The following is a 19966-nucleotide window of genomic DNA, read 5'->3' as shown; positions in this document are numbered from 1 at the left end:
GAGTAAGGAATAGCCCACGGGACAGCACAATGGGAGGGACTGACCAATCTCAGAGTCTCAGTCACGTAGCGAGTCATTGTGGACCAGCGGGGTCTGGACCGTAGGGGCCGTGACGTCTCAGGCCTGCTCCATGTTTGTTTAAACTCTCCCTTGTCCTTCTCTCTCGTGGCTGGATGATTCCTAAGCCCGGGAAGTTAAAGGAATCAGAAACACTTTGGGAGTGTGTTGAGGCTCTCTGTTGTGCGGCTCACAGCCCCGTGGCTCGGCAGATGGGATTACTAAATAAAAGCACTGACTAACCGTTAAAACTGAAGGTCTGAGTGGAGGCAGAGCTTAATTTTACCGTGGGCTTGCAAATAGGAGACAGGCTGCAGAGGAGCACTTTCCACAGACCTTTATATAATCACCTCTTGAGATTAGGCAAGGTGAATGGGAGACTGATGAGAATTAAATAACCACTTCATTTATATTTATATATAGCATACTATTTGGCCCCAGGCAGCCTGTTGGGGTATTCTGGTGTACATGCCATCTGCACAACCCATCTGCATCATAAGCAGGGGTGTCTGGAAAAAAAAAGTGTACACACACTGCGTGGGTGGGCTCAGATCCCTATCTTTTCAATGCGCTTCCCCACTTCACTTTGCTCCATACCCACAATCACACCTCAAACCTTAATATCTGATCCATTGTTTGGTGTAATTGAATCACAGGATGAGGGCTTTCACCACACATGACACAACGAGTGGATCAGGCAATGAACCCTCATGAGTCTAAGGCCACGCCGTGACTAATGGCGGCCATGTGGTGCTTCTGTCTCTGCGGAAATAGGGGGAGGGGGGGGGGGGGGGGTTGGGCCCACTGTTCAGTCAGTCACTGCTCTCTGCCTCTGACATCGGAGAAGGTGGACAAAGGATTGATTAAGAGTATCTTTATTCCTCAGTGACAGTATTTTGGTCAGAAAGAACGTGTAAACAAAAATGACCCGTTTCAATCAATGTTGATAAGTTACAGTGCTGTCCGAGTACCAAAGTAAACCAACAACATGCATGGGAAATGTTGGCAATATTACTGTATGTGTACAACAATTATTGTACAAAAACATTAAAAATATGCTAAACTTTCATGTTTTGAAGCCTGGCACAAAATATACAAACATGGCAAGTAGTAAAAATGTGCAATAAGGACAGAAATAATAAATTACTCAAAGTGACAGTGGAAACTTCAAGAGAACCCGCAGAGTCGGCCACACAGACACAAGTCAATGCAAACAGAGGACATTTTCCAATGGCTGCCTTTTCAGTCCATCACAGAGAGGACGTTGTCCATTGGCTGCCACTCCTGTCCATCACAGAGAGGCCGTTGTCCATTGGCTGCCAATCCTGTCCATCACAGAGAGGACATTGTCCATTAACTGCCACCCCTGTGCATCACAGAGAGGACGTTGTCCATTGGCTGCCCCTCCTATCCATCACAGACAGGACGTTGTCCATTGGCTGCCCCTCCTGTCCATCACAGAGAGGACGTTGTTTATTGGCATCTCCCCCAGTCCATCACAGAGTCTGGCCAATCTGTTCTTCAACTTCTACAAACCTCTCTGATTCAGACTGTGCTACGGGACGGGACCCTGCTCCGCGTTGGTATATGGACTATAATGAGCGTTTCAAGGCGGGTTCTAGCCAAGAGAAAGGAGATACCATACCAGGATAGGTCCAGCATCTACACCCCTCCTGAAGACCCTCCTCTTCCTCTCTTTGATTTCCCGGCCCGGGGGCCGCAGACCTCAGCGTGAACACGTAGACCTCCGCCATCCTCAGAACACAGAGAGGTCGTGGCAGGACTTGGACTTCAGTCGGAACGCCACATTGGCGTTGTTCTTGGCCACCATCTTGTCCAGGAAGCGCTTGGCCTTGACGGGCAGGCTCTCTCGCCGCTGGTAGCTGGAGTTGCGGCGGCGCTCGTTGGCTTCTTTGCTGTCCCGCCGCAGACGCAGCTGGCGCACAATCCCGCGGAAGGCCTCCCACACGTTGTGCTGCATTGCGGCCGACGTCTCAATGAACTTGCAGTCGAACACGGCGGCGCAGGCCAGGCCCTCTGGGGGAGGAGCAGCGAGTTAGATCTACAACCATGAGCAGCTATCGTCATGAGAGCAGGGAGCGACTCCTGCTCAGTGCGCCTCCAGATAGACAGGACAGTGGGGTCTGAACCCAGAAGCTTCTGGCTATGAGTCCTTACACAACAAACCACTACTAGGCTATCCTCACCATTATCCTCTTAGCTCGGCCCTTTGCAAGGCAAAACGTAGGCATGAGGAGAGGGAGGAGAGGGAGGAGAGAGTGGAGAGATGAGAGAGGGGAGATAAAGATGGAGAGAGGGGAAGAAGGAGAGGGAGGTGAGAGGGGAGAGAAGAGATAGAGATAGAGGAGGGAGAGGAGAGTGAGGGGAGGTAGGAGAGACAGAGGCGAGTCCCAACTCACCGCTGACGGACACTTCGCGGCAGCGCACCAGGTCACACTTGTTCCCCACCAGGATGATGGGCGTGTGGCGGGCGGGCCGGTGGCAGCGCAGGGTGATGCGCAGCTCGGAGGCCCGCAGGAAGGAGGCGCGGTCCGTGATGGAGTACAGCAACAGGTAGGCATCGCCCGTCTGCATGCACTGGTCCTCGGCCACGCACCTTCCGTCCTCCTGCACACACACACACACACACACACACACACACACACACACACACACACACACACACACACACACACACACACACACACACACACACACACACACACACAATGAGGTCAGAGGACTATTACTCATCTATACACAGAATGCTTCTCAAAAAGTGTAGGTCCACTTTACCTCGTTATACAATACAATGTCATCATTTATTTCAGGATGAGACATTTTCGCCAAAAAATTTTTTTTGCTTTGACGTTCATTTAATTTCCGGTAACCAGAATAATTTTCCAGGGCAGTCTATTTGTCAATTCGGCCTCACCTCTGTAGTCCAGGTGTCCAGTAGAGTTATGGTCGCTTCCTCTCCGTCCACTTCGATAGTTCGTTCACACACTTCATCTGAAAGCCAACGAGATAATAATAAACCATCTGTAAAATCATAGCGAACCCTTAACCCAGTGCAAACAATATACAGGCCTACTATTGGCTAAATATTGTTATTGTACTGAATGGAATAAAAACACTAGGCCTATTGTGAATCCATACAGGCTCTCACCTCCATAAATCTGGCAGTCATCACTCTCCATGCTGTCCGCCGCACCGGCGAAGATGCTGGCGAAAGCCGTCTTACCGACGTCGCTGCCCCCCAACAGGAGCACACGGAGAGGCTTCCCGGGTCCTAGCGTCTCGCCGGTTGAATCAGTGGAGATAACCGAGTCAGAGGAAGACCAGCTTTCCTGACTCCCGTGGGACTCCCCGGTGTAGCTGATGCAGGACTTGGAGCGGCCGACGCGGCCGACCAGGCGGTCCGGGACGATGAGGTTCCCCGGGTCGCAGATGCTCCACCGGTGGAGCTCGTGCTGCAGCCGGAGGCTGTGTCGACGCATACTCGAGAACATGTTGGATCGATTTCTTTCAATTTCTGTCCTCAACACCCTAAAAGAAATACAATGCCCGGTGCCGATTTAGCTTCAATTAGATCAACCTTTGCGCAAAAAAGTGTTGTTCCTCCTGATGAAATAGAACGATATTATTATGAAAAAAAATTTATTGATACGGTTAGGTTAGGTTTCTACCAATAACAAATCATTAAAGCTGGTTTTAAGACAGGACAAATCTGCACAAGCCAAGTGTGCTCAGTAATGAAGTTGACAAACTACGCCGTGGATGTCCTGTCACCTGTCCAGTCCGTTTAGGCTCTAATGTGTCCATCCTGGTGGGATTTATAAATATCGGCTGGGGGGGAGGAAGAGCGAAAGAGAGCGAGAGTTAGGAGAGGGACAGGGGGATTTCCTTGACGTCATCCATCTGCTGTCATGCGTTGTAGAGGCGATCCTCGCTTGGCTTCAGCGCATGCATCACGCAGCGAGCAAAGCTGAGTGCAGCCTGTTCTCAGCTCGGCCTGGTACTTCATCACCAAGCTGGGATCCTTATAGCTCTTTCATTATAGATCCCCCCATCCACCATTCACGTGCATAGCACATGCAAACGTTGTACAATATTTTAATACAGTAACAAGACATCATGAATGATTAATTTAAAGAAGGTGCTGCTGTCTCGACTGGCATACGAAGCAACTACCACAGCGTAGTTTAAACCCTGATCCCATGTTGGTTAATGTTGATCTCCATCTGAGATGTTAGTGTGCTGCTGGGAATGAAGCCCAGGAAGTGGTGGTTACTGGGATGAAGCATCTGCCCTCTAGCTAATGATTGAATGTTTTTTTCTCTACTCCAGACCCGATGTTCCCACTGAACAGATGACCTGCTATGTAGGAGTCCCAACACACGTTTAACTTGTGGGGATCAGTGGAAGTTCAATATGGCTTATATGAATAGATACATGGTGCAGTCATAATAACCAATCATAATTTAGCAGGTAATGTTTAGGAATGTCATTAATGTTGCTTCTTTCCTATCAAGTATCAACACATTCATGCGTTGACAACAGCTTCTACAATGACCATCTTCAGATCGCGCCAATGCATTGCACTCAATCTCTCAATGATATTCTCTTTCTCCATGCACCTATGGATTTTTGCAGGAGAAAGAGAAGACCAACAGACAACGACAGCAGACAAGACGGACAAGAAGAGACACAGACAGGCAAAAAAGAGAGACATAGACCAATGGAAGAGCCAGACTGATACTTATGTGCAGAGAGCTTTTAAAGTGGATGTCAATACTACTGCATATTCGGATGGTTTGTAGGTCTGACCCTGGGAGTGTGATCTGAACCGATGATTGGACAACAGTTAATACCCCGCTGCTGGAGCGAGACCCAAACTAACGGGGCCACAGAGGGATAGTCTGACAGAGCCGTGGTGACAGCCAACGACGGCTGCCCAAAACAATAGGAACACACTGCGTCCGACTGAGCCCGCTGAAGTCCGATATGACAGAAATCCATATTCAGAAATTAAAAACATTACAGCCACAAACTATTCCGTACTTCAGTAACCATGTAGGTGTTGAGGGGGTCGTTGTCTGCTGCACCGAATCTAAAAGCACCTTAAAGGTGTTGGAGGTTGGGGTGCAGCTAGGCGGGTCACCCTAGTGCGTTCCCCATGCTGCTAACACGCGTTGTAGCGAGCAAGGTTAGATTCCCCCTGTGCTTCGCTGCATGCCATCCCCCCTCTCATTCAACCCACTGCCCAACCGTCAAGGCATGAAAAGCCCAACATATGTGTAGATAGGAACAAAAATTATACTAGATGTTCAAATCAATAAGGTCCCAACTACTGCATGTTTCAAATTGATCCAGTCACAAAATAGGTTGATTAGTAGAGGCTGTTTTGGCGCTGCTGTTGATTTTTATTCATGCTCTTAATAACTTGGTGAAAGTGACACCACATTCGATGCCACCGTCTCCTTCGTTATCAATGGTTGGTTGGAGATGAGACCACAGCAGAGGTATTGAAAAACATTCAATACAAATTTGAGAATATCGTATGGATTTTAAGACCGTTCGGTCCATTTAGATAAAGATAGTTGTGAAAACTTGTTTTTTTTAAATCAAAGACGTCACAAGACGTCAGGCTAGAGTGATTAGAACCCCATCACAGATGTTTCCCTACATTAGGGCTGTGACATCTGCGTAAAACAGTTCTACTGCTAAATTCCATTAGTGTTTAAGCGACCTCATCCCTGACCCAGAACAGGAAAGGATCACACAAACTAATGTAAACTGTCATCTTCTCTTCTTTTTATAACCATGGAAATGTTTCCAGGAAACCCGAACATTAGTCAAGCTAATTCTGTGAAGATCTGGAAAAACAAGGCACTCGAAGAATATTTGTTGTTCTGGTTTTCTCAGAGGGTGGCAACAGTGCAGCAGTTAGAAACAGTATGGTTTCAGATAGGAACACACGGATCACAGAGTTGCAAGTCGGCCTCTCCAGGTGGTTACCAATAAAACATGTAGAAACAATAGATAATGTGTTGCTACTGGATCCATCGACTCCCTGGTCAAACCCGGATGAGCAGATTAGACTTCCCAAACTCCAGTGCGACTAATCTGGGCTGTGGCCCCTAGAGACCACCCAGAGAGGACAGTCAGTCCTGGGGCTCTTTTGCATTGCCAACATAATCTATCAATCCACAATGAGCGTTGAAAGAGCCACAGGCATTATATGAACACATGCAGTAATGTGCATCACACATGCAATGCTATGTAATGCACAAACAAAACAATGTGAGGCTTAAAGGGACTGTTCCATCATTCACTCCATCTTTATTCCGGCGGGACAAGGGCCTCAGAAATTAAACCCCCAATCTGTGAATCCGCCTTTTCCATTAGAGCCACAGACAGCGCCATCGGTCCATAGATAGAAACTCATTAATCCCCTCAGTCCGTCAACTATACTAAGTCCTTGATCTGTAAACCCCAACGCTGAGCTTTTAAAGAGGGATGTTTTAGCCACAAACTGATTCTGCTATCGGCTGTACAGCAGAGGCAGCGCAGTCTATGAGACACAACTATGGGTTAAATCAATATCCCGCTTGCCCCCTCGACGATCCGTCCGACACGTGCAGAAACACATTGAAAAGGCATGCATAGGGCAGGGGGAAATGACTGGCGGTTGCCTGGTTACACAGGCAGCTTTACTAGTTGCACTCTTGGAAAAACTGGGTCACTGTAGATACCCATTTTAGCTTGTGATGCTGGGTTAATGACAATTTAACAAAGAGTCTCTCTCCTACCCCTCCCTAGTGCCTTATCGGACAGTAAGGACTGCGCATTGAGCTCTCCAGCCAAAGCCACAATGGTTGAACATGAATGACCGAATGCATAACAGCCATCCCCTCTGTGAATACAATTCCACAGACGAAAACCCTGTTGTAGTTCAGAGACATGCTGTCCCAAGGGGAACCAGCAGGGGTTTAAGTAACCATGGTGCCACACACACACCCCAAACAAAGGGTAACCCCTTACACAAAGTGTGTTTCACACATAAAGAGGCATCTACTGAAGCCAATCCACTCCAGCACTGACGAGCACATGTAAGGTGCTACAGCACACACTCTCAGACAGGTAGTGCCACACACGCATCTTAGGTTTAAGCTTTGTGCTGTGGTGCAGAAAGCTAATCATCCTTTACCCTTATGAAAAAGAATAAAGCATTCACAAAGAAATGCTGATGATATGACCCCTGCGACTGTAAACAGACTCATTGCATGGTTCTCACGTCAACATCCTGCCCAGGCGCTTCCGTTCGGTCCCTTCTTGGAGTAAAACACAGCTGTTGGTGACAAGGTAAATATTACACAAGATGAAGACAAACACTCCAACACTTGTTCTTATCTTCAGGGAATTACATTGTACAAAAATGCTTGGGTTGAAATGTAAACATTGACTTCATTGCAAACATGATCTCTATCTCTCTCTGTCTTTCTTACAAGTAAGTAAACAGACAAAGAATCTCTCTGTTCAAAGTTTGAATAATAAAACAAAAATAGTCCCAGTTGCGAAATGTACAAAGGGGAAATGTTTTATTAGAGTTATAACAGTGTAATAATTTAAGTCAGGCGCAATACGTTTTCCACTGTGTAAATATCAAACTGTTTTTTCTTTAAAATCATCTGTGGTTTTCACGTAAACCTCACCAACGTTTAAATATGTCTGTGGTTACATGTGTAGCCGTCCTTCACTGAGCTGCGTGGGACATGGTGGATTGGAAGGCGAAGGTGATGTGGTTCCGCGCGTGGTCCAGGTAGGGGTCTGAGAAGGTGGCGGTCTCCCCGGAGAAATGCCTCCACTGCATCAGCTCCGACATGCTGAGATGCTTCTGTGACACGCCTCCTTCTCCGACTCTGTCTCCAAGACGACCCAGCTGGCAGGGCCTATCAGACCGCTGCTCCACTTCTTCTTCCATGGCTATCCAAAATAAAACCATAATATTTCAGCCTGTGTGTGTGTGTGTGTGTGTGTGTGTGTGTGTGTGTGTGTGTGTGTGTGTGTGTGTGTGTGTGTGTGTGTGTGTGTGTGTGTGTGTGTGTGTGTGTGTGTGTGTGTGTGTGTGTGTGTGTGTGTGTGTGTGTGTGTACCCTGAATTGTTCCGTCCATGCTGCAGTTACAGTTGAGGAGGTCGTGCGTCAGAGAGGGGGTGTCTGTGAGGCTGAAAAGATCTCTCAGCTCACTGGTTGAGAAGCTGGTATGCTCTGCCCCTTTGCCCAGGTCCACCACGGTGCCAGAGAGCCCCTGTTTGGACACCTGTCTCTGGAAGATACGCTCCTCAATCGTACCTGCGTGAGGCAGTGTTTAATGGCTCATTCAATACAGTGAATGTACACAGTGTGTTGTACGCGGTCATGAGGGATTCAGGGGATCAATCTAAATTCTAAATGGTCAAAAGATTAGAACCAGATGTCATTATAGTAGATAAGATCAGGACGGACGATTCAGTTCAGGTCTACATAATCTACATCACCAACGACGGTAATAATGATGTATCAATTAGATCAATAGATCAATTCTTATGACAGTTAACCTGCAGTTGGATGTTGCGTAACACCACCAGAAACAGTGATTTCTGATTGAGCTGCGGAGATGATCAATGCGTTATCCCCTCTCTTGCTCATCATGCACAGTGGAGCGTTGTTGCCCCATATTTTTTTGTCGTGTGTGCCCGAGTGAACCGGTGCTCTCACCAGCAGTGAGGAGTCGGTAGATGTGTACGGTCTTCTTCTGTCCGTCCCTCCAGACTCGAGCCATGGCCTGAACACACCGGGTAATATCGTCAGCAATGTCTGAGTGTGCACACACTGCCACCTGATGGATTACTTTGATCGCTATGTGGGGTCCCACGGAAAAGCACTTCTAGTCCAACATTAATGTAAGGAATGTCATTCATGTTATGTCTACATTATTTTGTTGTTTACTTTTGTTCGGTGAATTAATGAAAGCATAAGAATTAGAACCACAGAGCTAAAGACCCGCTGCCCTTTCCTTTAGCTAGAGCTCGGTACTACATTCCTAGGCTTCGGTCTTCATGCCTGCACCTCACCTGGATGTCATTCGCAGGGTTCCAGTCAATATCATACAGAACCAGGTGGGACGCGCCCACTAGATTAAGCCCCACCCCTCCGGCCTTAGAACTCAGCAGAAACAGGAAGTGGTTGGAGTAGGGGCTGTTGAAGTTGTCCACCAGCCGCTGCCGCTGGTTGGTGGGTGTTTGTCCGTCTAATCTGCAGAAGGTGTAGCCCATGTGGACACACAGGTCCTGGAGAAGGTCCAACGTCTGAGTGTAGTTTGACACCACCACGACCCTGCACGGACACACACCTTTAATGGCACACTGTTCTTTTAATTATACAGTGGAAGCAGATGATAGGACACATGCTCAGATGATCACACACACACACACACACACACACACACACACACACACACACACACACACACACACACACACACACACACACACACACACACACACACACACACACACACACACACACACACACACACACACACACACACACACACACGCCATACACCCCCACACCTGTCTGACGGGCTGAGGTGTCTGATGGCAGTCAGCAGGTCTGCCAGGACCAGGAGCTTCCCAGAGTCGGCGGTACTGAGACCTCCTGAGGAGTAGTCCTCTGGGAACAGAGCAGCCAGGCCCTCGTACAAAGTGTTCTCCACGGAACCACTGTCCTCCTTCGCCTAGATAAACACAGACACATAATTGTACCGTCAACCTCTGCTCAACACTGTAGTCAATAGAACAGGGGAATATTATCTGCCATTTACAGTTTAGTCGTTTGGCCAGCTCTTTTATCCAAACTGACTCCCAGTGAATTCAGATGCATGTTTTTAAGGAGCAGTTTTGGTAGACATATCTTTCAAGAAGATAATATAGTGGTAAGGGACTGAAACACACTTAATCTAGAACCTTTAAAAAAACTGCAGTACAGTGCTCCTCATCCATACGAGGACCCCAAAGCAGTTTTCTGTCTGGAGCCAAACACAGTCATGTAACCTCCCTGCAGTCATTGCCTGATGGGTGGGTTCGGTGATTGGCTCCCTGCTCTGACCTTGACGGTGGCGTGCAGCAGGCCAGGGTGGTTACAGAGCTTCTTCAGGGCGGTGATGCAGGCCAGGTGTGTGTGGGTCTGACCGGAGCCCTGCAGGCAGGCCCTGAACACGCGGTGACCGAGCAGCTGCTGGTACAGCTCCGTCTGCAGGGCGGTGGCGCCGCAGAACAGTGTCCAGTCGTGGCGCGGCGGCAGGTAGCAGTTGATGATCTCCTGGGTGCGCCGCAGGACGAACATGCTGGTGAGGCGGGACAGCTCCGTGGCTCGCTCTTCCCCTAGAACCCTCTCCTCCTTTGCGGAGAGAGGATGGTAGTTAACCAGGTTAAGCAGTGTCCATATCCAACATGAACAGATAACATGTGCAGAGGGGATAAGAGATAAGAGCCACATCCCTTTAGTCCTATAGCCACCGGCCTCACGTTATGCAACACCTTTGTATCGCCCATCCATCTGTCACCAATGTTGTGATTAGTAGTTTGTTGTAGTGTTGTCTGTGGTTGGTAGAGGAGTGCTGCATCTCAATGAGCCTAAGCGGGGAACATAAAGGTATGACGTTCAGTACCTCTGTGCAGGAGGGCTGTCGCGAGCGCAGGATGGGCTCCTCGAACACCTTCCTGTAAGCGGCGCAGGAGCCCAGGATCCCTGGGTTGACCAACTCTATGATGGCGTAGAACTCCTGCAGGTCATTCTGGACGGGAGTACCTGGACAACAACAAAATAGACTGCATGAGTAAGGTGTTTGTGTGGTCTATGAACAGCGATAAGAACTACAAAGACTACAGAACGTACTCTCTGATGCTTACTGATTGGGTCAGGGTTGGTTCAATGTGCCATGGTTTTTCTTGGTATAAGCTTGTAAAAATGTGAATCATAAGTCGTGTTTTAAACAGAAGGAGAAAGTATCATGTGGGAAGCTAGCATGTTGGTGGTCTGCTTGTTTTCTGCCATTGGTTTGCCAGCACTGGTACGGGACTGGGAGTGAGTCTGGGTGAGTGAGGGAGGTCCAGACGGAAGTACCCACCTGTCAGGATGACCCTGCGTCTGCAGCTGAGCCCGCTGATGGCCGAGGACGTCTTGATGCTGCTGTTCTTCAGCCGGTGGCCCTCGTCACACACGATGAGGCCGAACTCCAGCTTCTGGACCTGGAACCAGTTCCATCAGGAGTCACATGTGTAAGCCATGTCAACCCCAGATCCAATACTGCTGGACATGTACTAAAGATAACTCTGAGGTTTCCTACCTGCTCTAGAGAGCGCAGCAGCATCTCATAGCTGATCACCAGGACACTGTGGAGAGGACAGGCCACAAACTGCTCTATCCTGTGGTCCTAAACACACACACACTTTAGAAAATTCTCATTATTTTTGTCATACAAGGGGCCGGAGACAGCATGGGATATTACTGATCCAATATTATGAATGATCTTCAATCAACCCTTTAGAGAAATGTCCTACAGCCCATCCCTCCCTGGTGGGACATGAACCAACTCTACTCCCCTGGTGGGACATGAACCCTCTCTACTCCCCTGGTGGGACATGAACCTTCTCTGTTCCCCTGGTGGGACATGAGCCCTCTCTACTCCCCCGGTGGGAGATGAACCTTCGCTACTCCCCTGGTGGGAGATGAACCCTCTGTACTCCCCTGGTGGGACATGAACCCTCTCTACTCCCCTGGTGGGACATGAACCCTCTCTGTTCCCCCGGTGGGAGATGAACCTTCTCTACTCCCCTGGTGGGAGATGAACCCTCTGTACTCCCCTGGTGGGACATGAACCCTCTCTACTCCCCTGGTGGGACATGAACCCTCTCTGTTCCCCTGGTGGGACATGAACCCTCTCTACTCCCCTGGTGGGATAAGAACCCTCTCTGTTCCCCTGGTGGGATAAGAACCCTCTCTGTTCCCCTGGTGGGATAAGAACCCTCTCTGTTCCCCTGGTGGGATAAGAACCCTCTCTGTTCCCCTGGTGGGACATGAACCCTCTCTACTCCCCTGGTGGGACATGAACCCTCTCTACTCCCCTGGTGGGATAAGAACCCTCTCTGTTCCCCTGGTGGAACATGAACCCTATCTGTTCCCCTGGTGGGACAAGAACCCTCTGTGTTCCCCTGGTGGGACATGAACCCTCCGTGTTCCCCTGGTGGGACATGAACCCTCTCTGTTCCCCTGTTGGGACATGAACCCTATCTGCTCCCTTCACCTGGTCCACGGCGTAGACGCTGATCCTCTCTCGGCCCAGCCACTTGTTGAACTCGGCCCCCCAGTTCTGCACCAGGCTGCCGGGGGCCACCACCAGAACACGCTTGGCCATGGGCTTCCCCCCGTACGGCCCCTGTCTGAGCAGCGTCCAGGCCAGCGCCACGCTCTGCAGGGTCTTCCCCAGGCCCATCTCATCTGCCAGGATGGCCCCGTGGCTGGACGGCGCCCTGGGGCAGAGCAGGGGGAAGCAGAGGGAGGCAGATGGACAGACTGCCTCACTGAGGAGAGTGGCCTCATCTGGATCAACCTGACTCAACAACTTCAGTGCCTTCTTTCAGCTAATGTTCAGAATACTGGTTCTTCATAACTGCTGCATCTTAATCAGGATCCATTACCTCATGCCCATCACACACTCGTAGAGGAAGAGCAGGCCTTCCCTTTGGTGCGGTCGAAGGTTATTGACCAGGTGAGGGTCCACCACCACGTCCACCACAGGTAGCCCTGCCTTGTTAGAGGCCCACTGGTGATTGGTGGAGGGACGCGGCATAACCAAGGCACCTACAGAGAGACAAAGCACAAAGGGATTTGTGGGTTACAAAAACACATTCATACAAGCACCAGCAGCGGACATCCAACACTGCACACCAAGCCTCTTACGCATCCTTGATGCTGGTTCCATCGACGAGTTCAAATAAAGTCTCCAAAACAACACAGCATAAGGCTTGCAACCTTTCGTCCCAGAAGGGTTTGTGTTGCATCTAGAACCCGACAAGCATTGGGAAATCAATCAAATTGTGCCAAACGCATCTAAAACACAAGCAGTGAACTTGACCCAGGCAGAAAGCTCTAGCTGTGCGGTACAAACGAGTATTGGGCCGCATTGAAAAATATGCATCGTCCACTTTCTATGCAATATATGAGGCGTTATATAGTTAGGGAAGAAAGTTCCTTGCTCAAGAACCGAAATCCCCTTTTCCAAAAGGGCTTCAATCCAGCAACCATGTTATTGCAGGCCTGACGTTCCCGCGAGCCCTCATGGTCAGGGTGGCGGTGGCGTGAAGCCTGCGGTGCCGTGCTGGTCTCTACCTGCAGCGAGGGGGTCATGGCGGGGCCTGCCCGGCTGCTCCTCCTGCACTCTGGTGCCGGTGTTCTCCGCTCTGCCCAGCATGGGGCTGCAGAACGGTTTAGAGGCAGAGTTGCGAGGGGGAGGCGGGCCGGACTTGGGACCCTCCTCTTCCTTTACCACGTGGGCTTCTTGGAAGCAGCGGCCCTTGGCAAAGTCTTCAGCAGATATCACCCCCATCACCTCCACCTCCTTCCCCCCGACCATCAGAGTCTCCCCCTCACAAAGAGCGGCAAGCTCAGACACCTTGTAGCCACTTCCTGTACGAACACAAAACAAAACTAAGGACTTCTGACCGGATCAGCACATTCATCACATCAGAAGACATATAAGGACATAGCATTACACTTTACCAGATGGTTAACGAGGTATAAGTATAACCAAGGAGAACACTTTTTTCATTGCGTCTTTCCGACTGATTGCAATGTTAAAAAGTTTTTATTTTCAACAATTCCAGTTGCATGAAGGCAATGACAGTGAAAGAGTGTCACCTTTTCCGATGTCTTTGCCCTCCATGTCTTTGAGTGTGGCGGTGCGTCCTCTGGTCACAAGCACAGCATCCCCCTCCCAGCGCTTGTGCTTCTTCTTGCTGGCTTTACACCACATCACATTGAAGTACCTGACCCCGGACGTGCTGGGGGGGCCGGATGGAACCCCCCCTGAAGACCCTGCCTTCCCCAGTGGAGCCTTGGGAGAGGAGCCTTGATGCAGCTCAGGAGGACCGCCTAGCCCTGGGAACAAAGGGAGAAATCTACAGTGGATGAAGACGTTAACCAATAGAGAACTCGACTGTTCAAAAATATATAAACCCACCAGTGGAGGGCGCTACACAACAGTTTAACTGCCAAATGTGCCATCGGGTTTATAGATAATCCACTCCAGGTCAACCACAATACACGAGTAAACACACGGAAACCATTTTATACATCGAAATAAATGACCAGTAAAATATGTGTTGTAACACCAGACTGAAGATAGGAGATGTGATGCAGAGCTAATGTGTAAGAACCATAAAACGGTTAATTATTTTTTAATAAGTGCATGAACATTGAACTGGGACAGAGGAACACTCTTGTACCATTATTAGCACAACATTTAAACAACATCACACATCAAAGATTCCATTCAATATATAAAGCTTCCATGTGCTCCCTGTTATTTATTTATTTTAGATCTCCATATGAGGATTTCTGTTGACAAGACATCACAAATGTCTTGTCAAGGCCTTGAAGTGGAAGGGCTCATCCCACCAAAACATAGAAGTATCACAGTGCTAATGTCTTAATGTCCATTCATCTTCAAAATAATTAAGGATTGCATTGAAAGGCTTATTTTTCCAATCTTTGCATGCTTCTCAAACCTTGTAGGAACTAGCTTGAGCTCTTCTTTGCAAACTGTTCTCAAATTAATATAAAATGGCCAGCCACTAAACTAACCCAACAGGGGCAAATACACATTCTGAAATGTAGAAAATACCTAATCACACGGTTCATTCCCTTACATTTGAGCATAGTAAGGTTTTGCACTGGCAGGTCATTAGTAATATGGTCGTATCTGCCATAAAAATATGACAAAAATGTTTTGGATGATTGGATTTACTCTGATGAAAATTGGGCTGTAGGCAATGCATCGTTAGACTACGGCCCTCAAAAGTATTTTGGGCTAAAACGGGTCTCAAGCAAAACTAAGAAAATATTCATCCATTGAGGCTGAGGGATTCTTCAGTCCTCTCCTCAGACTTAGGGTGCCATTATGTGTGCTATAGAGCAGAGGTTCCTCCACACGTTCATCTCTGGACCAAAAGACCATTTCAGTGTGTCCTTGGGTCCCGACCACACACTCTGAGCACTCCCGTGTTTCGGGGGTTGCGACCCACCTCCAACCGGACCGCGACCCATTGTGGGTCCCGTTCAAGAGTTTAAGGGCATTGCTACCAAAGGCAGGCTGTGTCTCCTCAGGCTTGTGCTATAGAGGCAGAGGCAGCCCGTGTCTCAGTCTGGCCGCCCTCAGCCGCTCCACCTTGATCTTGGCTCTCAGTAGCTCCTCCTCCAGCTCCTGCTTCCTCTTCAGCCCCTCCCTCTTCTCCTCCAGGTACACCGCCACCTTCTGGTGGTTGGCTAGCACCAGCTCGTGCTCCTCCTTGGCAAAGTGGTGGGGCCGGAAGCGCTCGTGCTCCAGGTGGTCGTGGGGGTACAGGACGTTGGGGTACAGGTCGTGGTGGGGGTCCACCAGTGGTGACCCGGAGAGGGGGATGTTGACCGAGGAGGTGGACAGGGCGGGGGACAGGGACGGCTCGTAGTCCTGCACGCTGACCAGAGACTCGTCGTCAACGTTGCCTACCTGCTCCTGTTCCCTGACCCCTTCCGGCCCCGTGACGAGGGGTAGGACGGGGAGCTCGGGAGGCGGCTTCACATCCTCCTCGGGCTCCAGCTGGACCAGCTTGTGGGCAAGCGGGAGGGCTGCTGGGTAATCCTGCAGGCCGGGCAGAGAGGAGCTGCTGGCCGGGTGCTCGATGGGAGAGTTGTGTTTGTTGTATATTAACCTGCAGATGGTGAGCAACACACGTCAATGGCACAACTAAGTCACGTTTCAATAGCAATACATTCAAGGAAAATTAAGAAGGGCTACAATTAACAGCTTTAGCCAAGTTAAGAGAAGTAAGATTCAAAACAATAATTATCAAATTAATTATTCAAATGTTTTAAACGTAAATATATTAAAAACGTGTCAAGATGTATTTTGTTTCGAGTAGTGTATAATCTCGATATGAAAGACTATTTTAAATAGGCTGTAAAAGTAGCAAAAAGAATATGAAAGAAATTCGCGTTTGGTATTTCGATGCGTGCGGTTTTTTAGTTTTTTTTTGCGCGTCTCAAAAAACAAGCCATAAAGTTGTCACACGGGGACGTGTACCTGCGCAGCGCTTGGTCTTTATCCTGTACGGGCACGTGGTGAAACAACTGAGGAATCATCTCCATCACCCTCCTGGTTGGCTCCGAAATGCTCCCCCTGTATTCGGGCTGGGCGTGTCTCCTCTGCATCAGCTCCTGCTTGGCCGACTCCTTCAGTCTCTTGTATAGAGTCCGGAGGCCCTGAGCGGTGCGCTGGGGTCTGTCCCCTCCCAGCGAGTTGTACTGGTCGGCCACGGTGTCCCAACACTTGTTCTTGTCTACGATGACGGCATGCTTGTTGGTGTGCTCCTCCAGAATGCGCACATGAGGGCGCACCAGCTTCAACAGGTCGAGCTTCTCGGAAAGGGTGAAGTTGGAGGAGCGCGACTTGCCCACCATGCTAGACAGAAACAAGGAGCTCGATGCCATCTTCACAGCATGGCAGGGCCGACGCGGGGCAAAATAGTGCCTCTGATCTGACACCTTTCAATTGCCCCACTTGTGAACTTTGACTCTTCGCCGCTCCACCCGAGCTCCCTTTGTCCCTGATCGTAATAATGGCCTCCAGCTGTCCTTGTCTTTGTCCAGGGCGATGAAGCTGATACCGGTTTAATTCTTAAACAGAAAAACGTTCGTTTCGTTTCCTGTTTTTCCCAATCAAAACCAATCCATGCCTTGCATGCATGGGAACCTATACACGCTGCCTTTGGTCCTCTCTGCTGTGTTGCACAACAAAAACAGACTGCACACAATAAGAATCAGGCTTAACTAGGCCAGCCTCGTTTAGGCCCCCGCCTACCGCGGAGGGCTCTACAATGAATTCCTCCCAGCTTAGGCTGACGTAGTTAAGCCGCTTAAACCCGGCCCGACCTACTTACAGCCCGGTCTCTCTAAACCCCGAACCAAGCACAGCATTCACACCACAGTAACGCAGACTCTTTTTAATAACACGGGTCGTTATACACAGAATAAACATGGACATGTACACTTCAGGCACGGCACTCGACTTTAGTTGATTGCTATGGGTCAAAAACCTTTTTCCTATGGTGACAATAGGAGACGAGCGGGGAAATAGCACTGACTTAACTCAAAGGGGGAGGAGACATTTGCCTGAATGCCTGCAAGAAGCAGCGCTTTATATATACACAACAAACCTAGCGGTGTCGCGACTGCAGAAGTAAATTAAATAATTGTTCACACCAATCCGGTATCTAATTGTGCCTGCAGAAACAATACAATTGCTTATAGAGGAGATGGGTATCGGCACCATTGGCTGTCGGGAGAGGAGGGAGGGAGACGAGCCGAGTCTGCCCACTGATCCTGAGCACAGTCCTAATCTGCCGACCGCTGCCGCTGCACAACCCCCGCCTCTTAACACAACGCTAGACCGGCTGCTGTCACTCCGCTGCTGGGTTTAACAGAGCGTTGTCTCAACAGATATGGGTGGTTTGGTGACAATTAAGGAATCGGGAAAACTGTAATTTCTAACAATTATGTGCGTTCTTCTTTTGCTGGAAATCAATAAACCGCATGAGAGAACTTAATCGTTGTGAATTCCCCGAACCTGGAGAGACGTTCTTTGTCCACGATGGGAGAAAGACGACTACTGGCAGAATAGCTTTAATTTATGGGACCAAGCGAATCAGAATTTTGTTTATGAGCTGTTCTCAAACCGTAATGAGGGGGGGGGGTCTACATTTAGCTCCATAATCACATCTAGAAATACACATCTGTCTTATGTTTTTTACGCATGGTTTTCGCTATTGTTATACCCCTGCGTAAAAAGTAAGTAGCTCGATTCTCACCAAGCCTATAATGTAACGAGGTTGCATTTGAACTTATAATAAAATATGATTAATGTGAGCAAGGTACACTAAAGACATCGATCCCTTTACTTGAGGGAGGTTGTTTGATTGTAATGCAGACACTAGCATTCAGGACCGCCATACAGAGTAACATTCTGTATCACATGTTTAGCCGTTTCCTCACAAATCTGCAAGCAATAAGGCCTACAAACCGTCTGTCATACGAGTAATTTAGATGTACCATTAGACTTAACAGTTTCCTACCAGAGCTTCATAATAATAATTTTAAAAATCTCACATTATGAACACATTATTTTGATTGCCATACCTTGCACTGGGACTATGTCATTGGGCCGTGTTTATAACATCAAAATCCCTTGGTTTGGTAAAAACAACTAATTACCCCCAAAGAAAATAAGTGAATTCATATATGTAAAATAATGTGACAGAGAGCAAACAAGGGTTTTCTATGTCATGATCCTGAGTTCTTACCGGCTCCGGACTCTACAGGTGTAACCTGAGGATGTCCGTCTGCTTCCATGTCATTCTCTTTACACTCTGCTGCGTGGAGGACCATCGCCAGAGCCCTGGACATGCCCGGAGAAGCATCCTCCGTAGGACCAGGCCAGGGCAGCTTCATTGGGGCATCAAGTGCAGGCCCGGCCAGTCCCCTCTGGGCCTGCTGGCACATTAGAGCTAATGACTACCTGGACAATCATCACATAGCCATATCATTTCTTGGAGCCTATTTCATTGTATTGATTAACTAGCAATTAAACTACAGGGACAGTGCATAGGGTAGTCTAATTCACCTCTGTCAATATGGCATTGGTGTTTGGAGCCCGTTGGTCAGCCTGCCCCTGAGGCTGTGCTGATGACCTGGGGAGAGACCCTCCCGGGGGCTGGAACCTGGGCCGTTTGGCGGCGTTGGCGGTGAGCCGGCTGGGGGCTCCGCTGCGGCGCATTGTCGCAGAACAACCTGATCATACATGTAGGAAGGGAGGTTTACTATCAAACTGTTACATTGGATTTTGTACAATGCCACTGCCATGACAAGGCCAGGGTCATCCACGTAGTTAAAAACAAAGAAGTATATTGATAAATCTGTCTTTCTAAATGTGACCAAAGATATGGCAGCATAGCTGTAGAAATACCATTGCTGCAGAATGACCACATTTTGGTGAATGTGTAGACGACTGTTAATGGTGAGCATTGGATGTCATCTGTCTGGGACTTTAACTTTACATTATCTGTCTTGGACTTTAACTTTACAGTTTACATCTATCTGGGAGTTTAACCTCCCATTATCCGTCTGGGACTTTAACTTCACATTATCTGTCTGGGACTTTAAATTTACATCATGTTGTTACTAGCAGGCTAACACTAGCAACACACAGTAGGACCTAGTATTAGTAGAGGGGTGTCATGTGTGAGTGTGTTATGTCCGTCATATTAATAAACTGATAGACAGCAGATGACAACGGTAGGTATGGTACTCACCACCCTTAAATTCACACTCTTCGCTTGTACTTCATTCATGAAATGTTGGAGCTTTCTAACATTAAAGGTTGTGTATGAAGGAAGCATTGGGAAGGAAGTCCTCGTAGTCTCCCGCCGCACGCTCTGGAGCACCATTGGTCGACAAGGAGAGGGGGGGTGAGGGGTCGTGTAGTGACGTCACCACATAACTCCAGCGCCATTGGTCGATGAGGAGATGGGAGGAGACGTGTGGTGACGTCA

General features: G+C 48.8%; 3 protein-coding genes across 4 annotated transcripts; all 3 read right to left on the bottom strand.

The window, feature by feature from the left end:
* Window positions 1–886: 886 nt before the first annotated feature.
* gem (GTP binding protein overexpressed in skeletal muscle) lies at window positions 887–3962 on the bottom strand. Its single transcript, XM_056602373.1, has 4 exons — window positions 3227–3962; window positions 2993–3069; window positions 2478–2685; window positions 887–2094 (listed from the first exon to the last, which is right to left on the bottom strand). Exons 1-4 carry the CDS (start codon window positions 3567–3569, stop codon window positions 1814–1816), a joined length of 909 nt encoding a protein of 302 aa, XP_056458348.1. The 5' UTR covers window positions 3570–3962; the 3' UTR covers window positions 887–1813.
* A 3574-nt stretch (window positions 3963–7536) lies between these two features.
* On the bottom strand, window positions 7537–19840 carry rad54b (RAD54 homolog B). Of its 2 annotated transcripts, none has more exons than XM_056602890.1 (16): window positions 19727–19834; window positions 19039–19205; window positions 18719–18908; window positions 14022–14261; window positions 13494–13790; window positions 12803–12965; window positions 12409–12634; window positions 11452–11538; window positions 11233–11353; window positions 10774–10913; window positions 10212–10502; window positions 9677–9840; window positions 9176–9437; window positions 8820–8886; window positions 8217–8414; window positions 7537–8046 (listed from the first exon to the last, which is right to left on the bottom strand). In XM_056602890.1, exons 2-16 carry the CDS (start codon window positions 19189–19191, stop codon window positions 7817–7819), a joined length of 2829 nt encoding a protein of 942 aa, XP_056458865.1. In that variant the 5' UTR covers window positions 19192–19205; window positions 19727–19834; the 3' UTR covers window positions 7537–7816. The 2 variants fall into 2 exon arrangements, with proteins under 2 accessions (XP_056458865.1, XP_056458866.1); XM_056602891.1 differs by having other exon boundaries at window positions 7541–8046; window positions 18719–18905; window positions 19727–19840.
* LOC130392411 (fibrinogen silencer-binding protein) lies at window positions 14268–17632 on the bottom strand. The gene is made up of 2 exons (XM_056602892.1): window positions 16444–17632; window positions 14268–16072 (listed from the first exon to the last, which is right to left on the bottom strand). Exons 1-2 carry the CDS (start codon window positions 16848–16850, stop codon window positions 15496–15498), a joined length of 984 nt encoding a protein of 327 aa, XP_056458867.1. The 5' UTR covers window positions 16851–17632; the 3' UTR covers window positions 14268–15495.
* Window positions 19841–19966: the final 126 nt, after the last annotated feature.

The sequence above is a fragment of the Gadus chalcogrammus genome, chromosome 11, assembly GCF_026213295.1.
Source record: "Gadus chalcogrammus isolate NIFS_2021 chromosome 11, NIFS_Gcha_1.0, whole genome shotgun sequence".
NCBI lineage: Eukaryota > Metazoa > Chordata > Actinopteri > Gadiformes > Gadidae > Gadus > Gadus chalcogrammus.
Note: the sequence above shows the minus strand (reverse complement) of the source record. Positions and strands in the feature narration are given on the sequence as shown.

What these genes read in the sequence shown, in the direction of transcription:
- gem (XM_056602373.1), bottom strand. Translation starts at nt 3,569, where the DNA reads ATGTTCTCGAGTATGCGTCGACACAGCCTCCGGCTGCAGCACGAGCTC. An exon ending in TGACTGCCAGATTTATGGAG is followed by an intron (nt 3,070 to 3,226) that starts GTGAGAGCCTGT and finishes GTTGGCTTTCAG; the next exon opens with ATGAAGTGTGTGAACGAACT. An exon ending in CCGCGAAGTGTCCGTCAGCG is followed by an intron (nt 2,095 to 2,477) that starts GTGAGTTGGGAC and finishes CTCCTCCCCCAG; the next exon opens with AGGGCCTGGCCTGCGCCGCC.
- LOC130392411 (XM_056602892.1), bottom strand. Translation starts at nt 16,850, where the DNA reads ATGGCATCGAGCTCCTTGTTTCTGTCTAGCATGGTGGGCAAGTCGCGC. An exon ending in AAAGACCAAGCGCTGCGCAG is followed by an intron (nt 16,073 to 16,443) that starts GTACACGTCCCC and finishes CACCATCTGCAG; the next exon opens with GTTAATATACAACAAACACA.
- rad54b (XM_056602890.1), bottom strand. Translation starts at nt 19,191, where the DNA reads ATGCGCCGCAGCGGAGCCCCCAGCCGGCTCACCGCCAACGCCGCCAAA. An exon ending in ACGCAGGGTCATCCTGACAG is followed by an intron (nt 10,914 to 11,232) that starts GTGGGTACTTCC and finishes GTTGTTGTCCAG; the next exon opens with GTACTCCCGTCCAGAATGAC. An exon ending in CATGGACGGAACAATTCAGG is followed by an intron (nt 8,047 to 8,216) that starts GTACACACACAC and finishes TATTTTGGATAG; the next exon opens with CCATGGAAGAAGAAGTGGAG.